This window comes from Chionomys nivalis, chromosome 5 (genome assembly GCF_950005125.1).
Source record: "Chionomys nivalis chromosome 5, mChiNiv1.1, whole genome shotgun sequence".
Lineage (NCBI taxonomy): Eukaryota > Metazoa > Chordata > Mammalia > Rodentia > Cricetidae > Chionomys > Chionomys nivalis.
In genome coordinates this window covers 4,354,947-4,370,649 of record NC_080090.1, presented here as the reverse complement: position 1 = coordinate 4,370,649, position 15,703 = coordinate 4,354,947, and the positions used below count along the sequence as shown (strand labels likewise).

The window sequence follows — 15,703 nt, the reverse complement described above, 5'->3', positions numbered from 1 at the left end:
TTGGTGAAGCGGTGAAACACAGTTCATGTGTGTGTGTATGTGTGTGAGAGAGAGAGAGAGAGAGAGAGAGAGAAAGAGAGCATGTGTGTGTATGTATGGGGGTCTGTAAAAGGAAGCGGGATGCTTTTTGTTTAGCCCGGCTCCCGGTCACCGACTAGCTTTACCCGAAATAATTACACGGAAACTGTATTCTTTTAAACACTGACTGGCCCATTTAGTTCTTATTGGCTAACGCTTACATATTCTTTTAACCCATTTCTAATAATTTGTATCGTCACTTGACTGTGGTTTATTGGCATGAGTTTAACCAGCGTCCATCTTGGAGACGAGAGCCATGGCGTCCATGTGACTCTGCTTTCTTTCTCCCAGCATTCTGTTCTGTCTACTCCACCCACCTATGTTCTGACCTATCAGGCCAAGCAGTTTCTTTATTAATTAACCAATGAAAGCAACACATAAAAAGAAGACCCACCTACATCAGGGAGAAGTAATAAGGTACAGCTTATCAGATTTCAGTCTTTGTAGTCTGTGAGCTCATTTCCCTTAGTGACATCAGTGTGTGGTGGACATGTAAGTGTGACTTTGGGCAACTCTCATTGGATAGTTGAGAGGGTTAAACCAGATGATAGCCGTGAACTGAAGGGCCTGGTGAGGTGGGCAGCACAGGAACCTTTTAATATTTTTTTAAATTTTATTTTACATATATAGGTGTCTTGTCTCCATTTGTGTCTACACACGATTTGCATGCCTGTGCTGGAGGAGGCCACAAGAGAGTGTTGGATCCCCTGGGACTAGAGTTACAAATAGTTGTGAGTCATCATGTGAGTTCTGGGAATCCAAGGTGGATCTTCCTGGAAGAACGGCAAGTGCTCTTAACTGCTGGGCCATCTCTGTGGCCCAGGAACCTTTCAGTTTTTCTGTGTGATGCTAGCACAATGCTTAGCAGGTGCTGGTTGTCTTTGCTACCATGATGCAGTGGCGCCTGGAGAGAAATGGTTCACAATTATCCTTCTGCGACAGATAGATGGTCATTAGAGCCAACACTGGTAGTTAGGACACGCCCGTCTCTCCTCCCTGTGCAATATTAGTGAAGACTGTATGCACGGGGTTATCCTGCTTCCCATACTCCTTTAGTCATGGAGCGTTACATTATCATCATCTTAGAAATAATGGTAATTAACCAGCCTGTTCTACAAGAGCTAGTTCCAGGACAGGCTCCAAAACCACAGAGAAACTCTGTCTCAAAAAACAAAAAACAAAACAAAACAAAAAAAAAAAAAAAAAAATTAAAAAAAAGAAATAATGGAAATAATGGTAATTAATAATAACAGAGTCCAACAATGCTCACTAGCAATGCTGAAAGCTAATTACGGTACCTTGATCCATATCTTCTACATATTAGCATCAGGCTTGGTAGTGAGCACCCTTGTTCTCTGAGACATCGCCAGCCCTGTGCTTAGTTTTTCAGTTAACTTCAGAACAATGCCGCAATCAAGACAGACCACATAAACTCAGGGACCAAAGCAAGCCTCTCTTCGAGAATTATGTAGAGTTTCAAGCCACCAGAAGTCACATGTTAGACTAGATAGACTTGTAGGTGGTATGGATCACAGTAGAGCCTGGACTGCCGCTCCTTTGGCAATTATTTCCTTTTAGCCAATTACCACAAAAAAATAGAGAAATGGCTCCTAAATCTTCTGGGGGCCAGGCCACCCTGCTCACATTTTTCTCAATGTGCCAGCGTTCCCATTTTCTCAAACTACCACACATGTGAATTGCAAAGCAAGTCCAGGCGGGAGTTCGGACCTCACGCCTTTGCGGGACAGCTGGCCGTCCTAAGCATCCACTTGGTTGTCACACACTAGTGTCATCTCCAAAATGACAATTGCTCCTCAGAAAATTAGACCTCTCTTCATTAAAAAAGAAGGAAGAAAGGAAGGAAGGAAGGAAGGAAGGAAGGAAGGAAGGAAGGAAGGAAGGAAGAAGAAAGAAAGAAAGAAACAAAGAAAGAAAGAAAGAAAGAAAGAAAGAAAGAAAGAAAGAAAGAACAACAACAAAAACAGCAAGCACCCCAATGCCTCTTGCAGTATGATGCAAGCATCCCAGCCATCAAGAATGTTATTTCCATTCCTCCGTGTAACTACCCTTCTCTCTCACCCTCCATTTTGACATATACCCTCTAGGCTATAAATTACATATTTTGCTATTTCTTTTCTAGTTCTTGTTTGCTATTGGTTTTGATTCTAATCTGAGTTCATCCACATAAAAATATCAGGCAAACTACATAATGTAGTTTGGCTTAGATCCTGCCTCTAGGGCCAGATTTGGTTTTATTTCATTTATAGCAGAATAAGTTCAGTCATTCACAAGTTTTCTCCATGCCCTTAGTGCTCTCTGTGACACTTCTGTTTACATATGAAGAAAGAAGACCAGAAATAAGAGGAGAGAGAGAGAGAGAGAGAGAGAGAGAGAGAGAGAGAGAGAGAGAGAGAGAGAGAGAGAGAGAGAGAGAGAGAGAGAGCACGGCACTTTGGGGAGGGATGAAAACTGAGACTCAGCCATCATTACGCAGGTACCTCTATGAACACAGTAGGTGAAAGGGAAGAGACCTGGGATCACGCCATTGTCCTGGTATCTGCGGTACTAGACAAACCACTTTGCCTTTGCACCTTTGTTTCTTCTTTGAGGAACAAACTAAGAATATTTCTTTGAGGTGTGCGGAGTGGCTGGCACACGCCTTTAATCCCAGCACTAGGAAGACAGAGGTAGGCGGATCTATGAGTTGGAAGCATATTTATTTGTAAGATTTTTTTTCCTGTATTAGTGAAGCTACCATACCAAAAGGCTTTACAGAACCCACATAAACACTACTCTCAACGAAGAAATGAAGGTATGTTTTGCTGCTGCTGTATGAAGCTCACCCCCATCCCCCACAGATACTTAGCAGTTAACACTGGTGCTTGTCCTTTCATTGGTGTGGGAGGTCCTTCTGTACATGTGTTACTTTTATTGGTTAATGAATAAAGCTGTTTCAGCCATTGGCTTAGCAGAATAGAGAAAGGTGGGAATTCCAAGCAGGGAGAGGAGGAAAGAAGGCAGAGTCAGAGAGATGTCATGAAGCCGCTGGAGGAGAAAGATGCTAGCCACCAACCAGAACATTGCCTAAAATAATAAAAATGCGTTAATTTAAGATATAAGACTTAGCTAGTGATGTACCTAAGTGATTGGACAAACAGTGTTTTAATTAATACAGTTTCTGGGTGGTTATTTCAGGTCTGGGCAGCCGGAAAACGAACAAGCAGCCTCCAACAACATTTCATTTTAGTGTCCCTGAGCTGGATGAACCGTAAAACAGCTCGCAGAACTGACTGCAGAACAGTGAGCGCCTTTCTCCAAATAGTCACTTTTGAAGGTGCCCGGCTTCGGTATTTTGTTTTAATTAATTGAGAAGATGTAGCCCACTCTGCAACCCAGGCTGACCTGGGATTCACAGGAATCCTCCTGTCTCTGCTTGATATGAGCCACTATGCCTAACCTTCTTGCAGAGTTTTAAATTCTTTAAGAAAATCACCCAGCTTTGGGAATACAAGAAAATATTGTTTGTATCCTCTGTTTTTATTTGAGCAACTGTGGAATTATCCAGTTTAAGCCTCTATTTTGCTCATCACAGGATGTGTCTGAATGTTTCTCTCTCTTCTAAATAAACCATCAAAAGATGAAGCTTTTTCTACCACATAGAAAACAAAGCAGATTGTGCTACCAGCCACAAGGTACTTTCAAAAAAAAGAAGGTTCCCAAGTCCTCACTGGACTAAATACACATTTCCTCAAAGGGACCACTTTAAAGGCCAGCCCAATCTTTGTTATGTCTTAAGAAATTTATGAAAAAATTAATTGTGGCATATTAGCATCACACATTGTGTTTAGCTCCTCTTAGTGTAGACCAGAGCATGTTGTAGGTGTTCACTGGGAGGCAATTGTCTCTTAGCGGTAAGCTTTTGGTAGGTTAAACAGACAAAGAGTAGCTAAGATAACACGGAGGAGATCCTTTACCCCCACATTTGAACCTGGACTCTAGCATGGCAACCTTATGAAATGCACATTTTACTATTCTAGTGCCTTTGTCAAAGAGACCTTTATCGTTTTGGTATTTCAGACACCCATTTTTAAACTAGAAAAGAAAGGCATTGGCAGAGTGGAAAAGTGAATCTGGCTGCCTTGACCAAGGATCTCTCCAGCACTGGATACGCAGTAAATGACCACGGAGGGCTAGTTTGCAAAGCTTGAGGGTTCTTCACATGTAAGCGACTGTGTCCTGAGGTCCTTGGACAGAAACACAGGATCTGAAAACGTATGTTCAACTTCAGATAACCTGTTAAATTGGCTAGTCTTTTCTGTAGCCAAGGAACCAAGGAGCTCCTGTGTGGCAAACACTGTGCTAAACACTGGCGACCCCACACTGGACTAAAGCTCATCATGCCTTCGGGATGGTCATCGTCACAGGAGCTCTGCAGAACAGTAGAGTGTGTGTTTTACAGTAGAGTGCTATAATAAGCTATATGCAATCATAGGGGACAACTCCCACAGGGAAGTCCTCTCTGAAACTTTTCCTTTGGGGAAAAATACAGTGCTGTTGAAATGGTCAGAAACATCATTAGTTCAACAAGAACTAATAATAAAATCTTAACAGTTTATCTAGAAATCAGGAGCAGAAACAAGAGAGCACTAATCACTGACGATAAAGAAGTTCATAAGGAAGAAACCTGGGACTGCTGTCAGTATAACACAGCCCAGGTAAGATTACAGGAGCCACCCGCTCAGCAAGGCATCTTTATTATGGCTTTAAAGTGCCCAGGCTACTGGTGGAACCAGTTAAAGCTGTTAAACAAATGCTTCTTGGAGAAAGGCCAGAATATTAGGAGAGAAAGCAATCATGGGTATGTTTAGATTGGGGCAAAGACTTAGCTGATACAATTCATATATATATACTAGAACAGTCACCTGGGTACTGCATTAGTTAGAAGAGGAAATGATCAAGGCATAGCAGGCAATGGCATTACACGAGCCTCAGAATTCGAAGCGTCTAGACGCAGAAAGTGCCTACCAAATGTCATCTTGTATGTGGGCGGGGATTTTTTGTCCGTCCTCCACTGCTTTGTCAGAGGTGCTCAGAATAGCACCTTACCTTAGCAGGGTTCAGGATTTTTTTTTTAATATTTATTTATTTATTATGTATACAATATTCTGTCTGTGTGTATGTCTGCAGGCCAGAAGAGGGCACCAGACCTCATTACAGATGGTTGTGAGCCACCATGTGGTTGCTGGGAATTGAACTCAGGACCTTTGGAAGAGCAGGCAATGCTCTTAACCACTGAGCCATCTCTCCAGCCCCAGGGTTCAGGATTTTTAAGTGAACGACTGACATAAAAGCAAAACGACAAAGGGTGCCGATATTTTATATATAGGGAAGTAAGAAAACCACCGAAATGGAAGCGGTGAGACATTTGAAGTGGGAAAAAAATAATCTGAAGTAAGTTAATGGAAGGAAACTACAAAGCTAGTGTGTGTGTGTGTGTGTGCGAGCGTGCGCGTGCTCATGTGTGTCTGTGTGCTCATGCATGTGTGTGGGTGCATGTGTATGTGGCTATAAATGCCTGTGTGTGTGCACAAGCTGAAGAGTCAGCTATGTGTCCTTCTCTGTTGCTCTTCCTTATTCTCCTGAGATGGAGCTCCCACTGAACTAAAAGCCAGGATGGCAGCCATCGAGCTCTAGTGATCCTCCTGTCTTCAGCTCCCACAGCACTGGGGTGATAGGCATGAGCCTGTGTGTGTGTGTGTGTGTGTGTGTGTGTGTGGTTACTGGGGATTTGAATTCAAGTACTCACGCCAGTCAAGCAAGTGTTCTTTTCCACTTAGCCATCTCCGCAATCCCCAAAGCTAATATTTTATAGTAACGAAATTAGTATAAAACACACGGGAATAATTCACTTAGTATGTTGTCTGTAAAATCAAGCATTGAAATTGCAAGGCTATTAAAAAGGAAATTATGCTCCATTATGTTCCATGTGTAGTCAGAGATGCCAAGTGAAAGGTAACCCATTTCTTATTTTAGGGTGGCTGCCGTGAGACAGTCAGAGGACGGCTTTCCTTTCTCCCTCTGCGAGACGACAGCAAAGCCACAGTTTGGAAGCTGTCTGTCATGTGGTGGGTGTCCCCACATCTGGTCTTTGATGAATCTATATGCAACAGTTGACCCTTTATTTGAAGATGATGCTACCGAGGTTGAATTTTTACCTGCATTTTCCTACACTGCTGAAGACCAGTGCAGAACTTTCCACCAAATGCATGTCCATACACCACATCCTGTTTCTCTGTCCCAAGTTTTCACTGCCATGTGGCTCTGTGATGCTCAGGTTGTTGAACAAATTTTAAGTAGTGGCCACATGAGCTCACTGTAAATATTTATTTATTTATTTAGGCTTTTTCAAAACAGGGTTTCTCTGTAGCTTTGGAGTCTGTCCTGAAACTAGCTCTTATAGACCAGGCTGGCCTTGAACTTACAGGGATCCACCTCCCTCTGCTGGGATTAATGTGTGTATTACCACCACCGGGCCCTCACTGTATTAATTTTATCTGCAGCACTGAGTACAAAATTCAGTGTCTTGTGCGTCTAAACCAGCGCTCACCACTGAGCCATTCAGTTTTTGAAGACTGTTCTCTGAGGTTGATCTGCCAGCTCTGGCTTCTACTATACCTCATCATGTAATTCCATTTTAACTTGTACAGCCTCCTTGGAAGGGCTATTTCCTGTTCAAGTGCTTGGTGTTAGTATAGCTTGGTTTATGTAGGAACTCACCTGAAAGGGTGTTCTGTTGAAAAACAGTTTCTCACTATTGATAGAATGGTTGCAGAAAGACCTCAGACAGAAAAACTTCCAACATTATGTTAAAGTGAACCATATATCGGAGATGACAGAGTCAGTTTTAGAGCCAGTCAATAGCATTTATTGGGAGGATATTCTGTAGTGTGTGAAGTCTTATCTACTCCTATGGTCCCGAGCATAATCTTGAATAATTGCTTTAGAACATACTAACAATTCCTTTATGATGTTTCTTCAAAACTCAAGAGAACCTGGAAGTGGAGGAGAGAATCTCCAAACATGGAGCCTTTACGACACTGGCAGATACTAAATTCTAGGCACCATACTAGACTTTGGGGGAGGGGGAAGAAGTTTGAAGATGGTATTGCTTAGCACACAGCTAGGTAGGGTCAGTGAGAAACACAGTGCAAGGCAACAACAGGGAAAGAATTCCTATGTGCAAAGCTAACACAGGCGTGGTGACCGGTGAGCTGTGGGCAGGAGGAGGAGTGTCCACCCAAGACTGTCAGGTAGAGTGATGGGATGGACATTTCAGGAAGGGACAGCAGATGACCCAGGCGCAAAGGAGTCAAGCAGTCCAGAGTGACTGAGGAATTCCAAACAGCCCAACTATGCTGATCACAGAGTTTGTGGGGAACAGAAGGAGAGCTCGTGTCACTTAGATTTTTTTTGTTTTGTTTTGTTTTTTTGTTTTTTTGTTTTTTCGAGACAGGGTTTCTCTGTGGCTTTGGAGCCTGTCCTGGAACTAGCTCTGTAGACCAGGCTGGTCTCGAACTCACAGAGATCTGCCTGCCTCTGCCTCCCAAGTGCTGGGATTAAAGGCGTGTGCCACCACCGCCCGGCTTCACTTAGATATTTTGAATGCGGAGGATGAGGATGGAAAATTTAAGAGTATACTGGGGTGAGTCTCGGGCTGGCCCATCTCGGTGTGCACTGAGGCCATGAGGGAAAGAGCTGTCTAAATAGTCAAAGGACGTCCTGGTCTCTCTGTGTCAATATATGCACTTGTTTTTATGTGTATGAATGTTTTGCCAGCACGTATGTATACCACATGTGTGCAGTGTCCAGGGAGGCCAGAAGAGGGTGTTGGATCCCTAGAGATGGTTGTGAGCTACCATGTGGGTGCTAGGAATGGAACCCAGGTCCTCCAGAGAACAGGCAGTGCTCTTAACTGCTGAGCCCTCTCCTGCTGAGTTTTTAATTTTACTTTTATGTGCACATGCCTGTGGGTACACATGCAAGTGTGTGCATGTGATGTATGTGTGTATAGGTCAGAGGTCAGCATGTGGTATCTTCTACAATTGTTTCTTTGGCTTATTTTTTGAGTCAGAGTCTGACTGAACCTGGAGTTCACTGATTGATTGGCCTGGTTGGCCGCCTGCCCTGGAGATCCTGATGTCACCTCTTTAGCACTGGGAATGTGGGAGTGCTCAGGTCTTTAGTTTTAAATAGCAAGCACTTTGCTGACTGAGCCACCTTCCCAATCTTAACATTAGAGGTTTTTAATGTTAATGTGGTGTGTGTGGGAATGTGTGTGTGTGTGAGGGGGGTGTGTTTGTGTGTGTGTGTGCATGAAGTGTGTATGTGTGTGGTATGTGAAGTATATGTATATATGTATATATGTGTGTGGTGTGTGTGTATGTGTGGTCTGTGTTTGCTGTATGTGTGGTGTGTGTGTATGTGAGGTGTGTGTGTTTGCTGTATGCATGTGGGGGGTGTGTGTGTGCATGAGATGTGTGTGTATGTGTGTGGTATGTGAGATGTGTATGTATGTGTGTGGTCTGTGTGTGTATGTGTGGTCTGTTATCTGTATGTGGTGTGTGTGTGTATGTGTGTGTGTGTGTGTGTGAAGGCCAGAGGTCATCTTCAGATGTTACTCCTCTGGAGCCATCCACTCTGTCCTCCAACATCTTTTTGAAAAGCGGATCTCTCACTGGGACCTGGAGCTAGCCAGCTAGGTTATGCTGGCCAGCACACCCAGGGATGGGGACTGTAATGCTTATCATCATGCTCCAGCTTTTGTCTGGGTTCTGGGAATTGAACTTGGACCCTCATGTTTGCAAGGCAAGTACTCTGACCAACTGAGCCACCTCCCCAGATCAGTGTTATGGTTTCTTTCTTTTTTTTTTTTTTAGACATGGTTTCTCTGTGTATCCCTTCCTGTCCTAGAATTTGTTCTGTAGACCAGACTGGCCTTGAACTCACAGAGATCCACCTGCCTCTGCCTCCCAAGTGCTGGGATTAAAGGTGTGCACCACCATTATCCTGCAGTCTTGTAGTTTTTAAAGCGCAATATAACTTTTCTCTTGAAATCTTTATCCACTCCATAATTTGAGTGATGAATATTGACACACAGTGACAATATGACTTTCTAACCAATGGAACGTAATCAGAGCCCAGATGATTTATGAAGTGATGATTCTTTCTTGGTGGGCACTAGCCTCCCCCCTTTTTGAGATTACTCTTCATCACCTTACAGAACTGTTCATCCTGCCATTATCTTGAGTGGTGAGATGAAAAGGTGCAAGTTTCCCATAGAATCTTAAATGAAGTATGCTCCCAATAAATAATTATTGTCCAGCCATGACTGTTAAACGTTAGCTATACTTTAAATTTTAATTAACTTATTGTGTGTGAGGCTAGTTGAGCGGTGTGTGAATGCCACAGTACACGAGTGGAGGCAGAAGTGACCCGGTGGAGCCAGTTCTCTCTCTCTCTCCACCTTGACTTGGGTCCTGGGAATAGAACTTAGGGTGCCTGCCTTGCACCGTAACAGTTTTTACACAGCGAGCCATTCCGCTGGCCTTGGCCATTAGATGTTTTTAATGCATTTATTGTAATAAATCTGTAACTTTATGAATTTCCTATTCGTGCTTCTGTCACATTTGATCGATTCTTTGTTTACAAGCGACTGTCGTCTGCTCATGCTTGTTTGTACGCTTTCAATATGCTGCCGGCTAAACTCCTTCAAAAGATGATGATGTTCACTGCTAGGAATCGCTGGGTGAAGGATCGTCTGCTTGAACAGTGTCTGCTGGGCACATGCTGCTCGATAATGTGTGCTGGGCACCGCTCTCCACAGAATAAATAATTAATAGCTTTGAATCAAGGCCTTTGACTTTTCTGCATTTAAACCTCTTTACTTTCAATCTGAACTCATAGAGAGCGGTTGTGAACTAGACATGTAATGTAAGCCCCTTATATAAGTGTACAGTCCTCAGTATCGACGCTTGAAAATTGAAAACAATGCTGAAGTCAATTCTAATAATATATCCTCATTAGCTTAATATGCCGAAATATTTGCATTTTAATATGTACTCCATGTCCGTTGATGAGGTGCCTTACTTACTCTTTAAAACATATGCACTTGGTAGTTATAGTGCAGCCTAGTTCAGGGGCTACTGTGTGTGTGTGTGTGTGTGTGTGAGAGAGAGAGAGAGAGAGAGAGAGAGAGAGAGAGAGAGAGAGAGAATGTGTGTGTTATGTGTCTTATTCCTTTGATACAGTGTCTTTCAGTGAACCTGCCAGCCTTCTTCCCGTGCCCCCTCCCCCCCAGAGTAGGGGGTTACAGTCAGAGTGGCCATACCTGGCTTATTACATGATGCTTGGGATTCAAACTCAGGTCTTTGTGTTTGTCTAGCAAGATCTCTTACCTGCTGACTTTAGGTGACACATCTTCACAGGAAATACTTGATCTTTGTTTAGATCGCAGAAAATTGGGAGTTGAAAAAGGTAGATTCTAAAAGTTATACTCTTTCTAAGTAGCTTAAACATGTCCAAATACTGAATTGAATTGGTTTCTGAATTTAAATTATTTATGGTAAAAATCAATAAAAACTAAATTGACTTCCCAAGTGCTCAGGAGCCAAGTGCAGTTAGTGCCCATAGTGCTGGCCAGTGCAGTCATTAGAAAGCTTCTTCCCTGGGGCCAGTGGTCAACAGCACCCTTTAGCCACCAGCCATGTGAGTTTAGCACCTTGTCTGTCCTTGCGTCTCTTGTCCTGGCAACTTCACCTTTTCTCTAAAGCTTTCACCCCTGCCGCTGTCTGTCTAACCCGTGCATCCCTGCCAGTCGCTGTCTGTCTAATCCGTGCATCCCCACCACTGGCTGGCTGTCTCATCCACGCATCCCTGCCACTCGCTGTCTGTCTAATTCGCGCATCCCTACCACTCGCTGTCTGTCTAATCCGCGCATCCCTACCAGTCACTGTCTGTCTAATCCACGCATCCCCACCACTCGCTGTCTGTCTAATCCGTGCATGCCACATTTTGTGAATAGACCGGAAGAGAATCACCAAAACCCTTAAGACATTCCTTTGCTATTTATGTCTAGTCACAGCTGTAAGAAATTAGATAGGAAACTTTGCTGGTGGGCATTTTCATTATTGAGGACTAAGGTTAAACAATTTTGTTCCTGTCCTAACCTTTTATGCTATTTGAGAGAAGAGATCACACCGGGCATATAAAACAGAGGGTTTTTTGTTTGTTTGTTTGTTTGTTTTTTAGCTATGAAAAGTACATTTTCACTATATACCAAGCCTAGAACTGTGGGTAGTACCATGAATTAACTGACATTTTTTTCAAGATAGAGTTAATTTTCATCTGATTAAATAGAATTATAGATCTGGGTTATTCAAAAACGGTTCCCTTTGAATGTAGTTCCACCGCTACAAAAAGGGTTGACATAAAAAGCAAGTGTCCTTCAGTATTATTCAGTAAATAACAGCCACTCAGATTTCAGTATTTGAGCAAAGAATAGCAGATGTAGCTAGAAAAGTTTTCAGTATGAACACCACCGGGCCTGGATCCTGGGCTCTCCTTTGAGCTCGGTCTCTAATTTGCCTTATCCCTTACAGGGGTGAGTTCATAGGTCTTGTGACGGGTGCAAGATTGAAGCTTCCCATACATCCCGGCTATCTTATTCTGTGTCTCACTAACCTGATGTGGCAATGATCACGAATAAGCCAATTCAGTGGAAGTTTGTAAAACGAAAACAAATGTGCCTGTCAGGGTCGCCACAAGACTGAGGACACAGGCAGTGTGTGAACTCCATCTGACCAGCGAAACCCAAGCTCCCGATGGAAGGAGGGATTGATGCGGATCCCTGTGGGGCAGAGCATCTTCTCAGAGAGCTTCGGAGCACAAGAGACTTCTGTGTTAGCCATGTTGTGTTAGCTGCTGTGTGAGCAGCCTTCAACCGATCAGAAAGTAGAAACTCACACCTCAGTACATTCTGGTGAATCCAGGTTTCCGAAGTGTGGCATTCCCAGGGACACACCATGATCCAGGCTGTGGTCGTGCAATCGGTTCCAAAGTCTGAGTGCTATTTGAACAATAGAGACCACCAAAGGGTTCTTGCGATTTGCATTTGCTTTGTGGCACTTAGAAATGTTTACAACATAGGATGCTAGAGAAAAATACACAGCTGGTGTTCTAGCAGTGACTACACTGATATATGTACGTATACATATATGTGTATATATATTCCCTTGAGATGTGTGTTTGCTATTTTTAGGTTCTTCTGGCCCATGTTTTAAGGGTCAAGTGTTAAGTTTTCAGAAACAACTTTTAATGAGTTAGGATAAAAACCATCTGGTGCAGGAATTCTTCCTTCAAACGGATGCATTCAAGAAAGAAGAATTTCCCATCATCCCAAGATTCCCATTCAAGGTTGAAGAAAGCTGTTCAACAAAATCCATCAATCTTGTCCTATCTGTCTCTCCTGTTGTTTTCGTGCCCATCCAGGAAGGAATTGAGGGGTGGAGGGAAACCACATTGGAAAGAAAAGGAACAGGGAGATGGCAAGGTTTGTTTGTTGTTTTTATCTTAGAGGCCAAGTGTGCAAAAACATCAGAATAAGGACGCATTACATTGGGACAAAGTACAACACACGCGATGTGCACAGGACCTAAAGAGAGGCAGGTGGATGGACAGGCAAGAAAGCCATCTAGAAGGAAGAGTTCCAGGCCACAGTCAGAGACAGCCTTCTACTCTCCCCGAAAAAAACTGATCTAAGTGACACTTCCTTGTATCCCAGGAAGTGACGATCAGCCAGTGTAGACATCGTGATTCCCAAGTCTCACCCACTCCAGGGATGCTGTGGGGTGCGGGGAGCCCTCTTCCACAACGCTTTCTGGGCCAGCTCCTTATGGGGGTCTGTTGTGCCTTTTGTCCAGTCCTGACCCTGAACACACCACCTCAGGGCAGAAGGGGACTCAGAGAAGGCTCCAGGGACGCTAGGCACGAAAGGAGCGGGGAGTTTAAGGCTGGTACCCAATGCTCCCTCCAGTGACACAAACAAAATGCATAAAAAGGGTGTGTGTGGGGGGAGGGGATTCTGACTCAGTCGATCCCACACACCGTGCCCCCCGTGCTGCTTTCAAAGCCACACAAGAATCAAAATCAAATCGCGAGACTCCGGAGGTTCTGAGGGGACAGGCAGACCGGCGGGTGGGGCGAGGAGTCCCTAATGAAATCCGGCCCGGGCGGGCGGGCGGAGGCGGCCCCGCATCCCTAATGAGGGAATGAATGGAGAGGCCCCTTGGCTGGCGCCCGCCCACCCGGCGGCGGCGGCCAAGAGCCTCGGGGGCGCTGCGTGCCGCGCCCGCCGCTCCGCGCGCACCGGCTCGGGCCGCCGAGGGCTCCGGCTGAGCTCGGCGGGGACGGCGCGGATGCGGCGGCGGCGGCGGCGGCGGCGGCGCTCACCTGAGGCGGCGCGCGGGTGGCGCTGTCAGGGCCGCGCTCGCCCGGCGCCGGCTCCGCACTGAGGCTGCTCCCGGGCGCCCGCCCGCTCGCCCGCTCTCCGGTCCGCCCGTCCGCCCGTCAGTCCGTCCTCCCGCCCGGCGTCCCCGCAGCCCGGCCCCCCGCGTCTTCGCCCGCCTTCCCGCTCCGCGGCCTGCGGGAGCCGCGCGCTCCCCGGTGAGGCCTGCTCGCTCGTTCTCTCGCTCGTTCCCTCGCTCTCTCGCGCGCGCCCGCCCGCCCGCCAGCCCGCCCTCGCCGTAGCCCTCCGCGGCCCGCCACCCGCCGGACCCCCGGCTCGACCCCGCCGCCCGCGCAAGATGTCGGCGCGGACGCCATTGCCCACGGTGAACGAGCGGGACACAGAGAACGTGAGTTCCCCCCACCCCACCCCGAGCCTCCAGCGCGGCCACCTGGACAAGCCCGGCCTGACCCCTACCCCGTCCTTCCCATCCATCCCCACCACCGGGAGGCCGGGGCTGCCCTCTGCTCGGAGGTGGTCCTGCCGGAGGGAAGGGGGAGATGGTGGAGGGCAGAGGGTGGGCAGACAGGGTGGATTCGTGACGACCCCAGCCTTCTGGACCCCCCCACACCCGAGTGAATGGATGCTTGGCGACAGCCCACGAGCCAGCCGAACCTCTCAGACCGCGGCTGTCCTGGGATCTTCCAGCCCTTGGCTTTTTCTGGATCTTTTGAGTCCTTTGCAAACAAACATACACCCCACCCCACCCCAGCACTGCCCCATGACTTTGCTTTTTGTAAAATCAGGTCCACATTGGGGGGGGGGGGGTATTGGACACCTCAGGGATAATGAAGGCAATGAAGTAGAGGGTGTGTGTGTGTGTGTGTGTGTGTGTGTCTTTCTATCACTGTAATACTCCAGTAGTGAGGACTGGAAGAATTTCACTTAGAGCTTCTCTAGCCCCAGGGTGAGAGAGAAACTGTTTTAAAGCCCCAGGAAGCCAACTGGCTTCTTTTCCTCAATCCACTGTTGATGAGTCAGGGACAGGTTTTAAGTACCTCTCCTCCTTGGAGTGTCACCAGGTGCCTTTCTTTGAAGGGAGGATTTCCTTGTGTCTGATCAAATTGTCCTTAGGATCTTGTTGTTGTTGTTTTTTAATTTTTTTTTTTTAAAAATCAAGATTGAGATGCTCTTGGTATTTGAACTCTTAAAAACTCAGAGAACAAGGCCAATTGCGTTTTCACCTTCTGAAAAGTATGATGGTCTGTGCTCATAAGTGTACAAGTTGCTTGGCAGGAAAGGTGTCTTTCTGTCAGGGTTTTAAAATCCCCAGGACATGTAAAGGGGCCCTGGAGGCTCCAGAGGGTCTGGTCTGATTGCCCAACAAGTTTTAAGGCGCCAGAGGGTTCTAGGTTTTGGTTGGCTGACCAGAGTTGTCTGGATGTCTGCTCACCTCATCAGTCCTCCAGTGCTTAATGTACCAGTGACTTCATAGGGGTGGCAAACTAAAAATCCTGAAGTGCTTTGGTGTTCTGAGACAAAAGATAGGGGAGGAAAGACAGCAAGCCTACTTTCTGAAGTGCTGGATGAGACATAAACATGCTTAATTGAGAGTCGAGGATCACAGAAATTAATCTAATTATCTGAAGGGAAAAGAGTTAATTCTACAAAGAGCATTCATTGTTAGAAGAGCTAGGAAAATGTTGGGTGTGCTTTGTCCTCTCCTGTGCCATACACTTAAAGCGATAAAGACACCAAGGCTGTCACCATCATACATTACAGCTTAATTTGCATCAGAACGGTTGTTTTAGAAATTAAATTGCTGCATAATTTTTATTGGGAGGTTAAAGGAGGTTGAAGAAAAAAGGTAAAGAATTTGGTGGAATCTGTTTTTAAAGCCAAAGAATTAATTAAAAAAAAAATGTCCTGTCGTCCAAGAGTGAGGACGAGAAGTCAGATGATGACCTTTGTTTTTATGAACAGAATTCTCTGTGAAAAGCACGTCGTTTGGTGGGGTCTTGGGCTTTTGACTGCTACACCTCGTTTTAGGCTTGTAGGGTAGTGTTCTTTATACAGACATGAGATGGCATTATAGAAGCATGAAGCAAGGAATCGTACTCCACA

The 15,703-nt window shown here is 45.6% G+C and overlaps 1 protein-coding gene across 2 annotated transcripts in view; it reads left to right on the top strand.

The window, feature by feature from the left end:
• Positions 1-13,455: 13,455 nt before the first annotated feature.
• Positions 13,456-15,703, top strand: part of Mark1 (microtubule affinity regulating kinase 1) — a 108,816-nt gene continuing 106,568 nt past the window's right edge. For both annotated transcript variants that reach the window (XM_057769294.1, XM_057769293.1), the window contains exon 1: positions 13,456-13,988. In XM_057769294.1, coding sequence (XP_057625277.1) covers positions 13,938-13,988 — 51 coding nt within the window. In that variant the 5' untranslated portion in view covers positions 13,456-13,937. The remainder of the gene's footprint in view (positions 13,989-15,703) is intronic.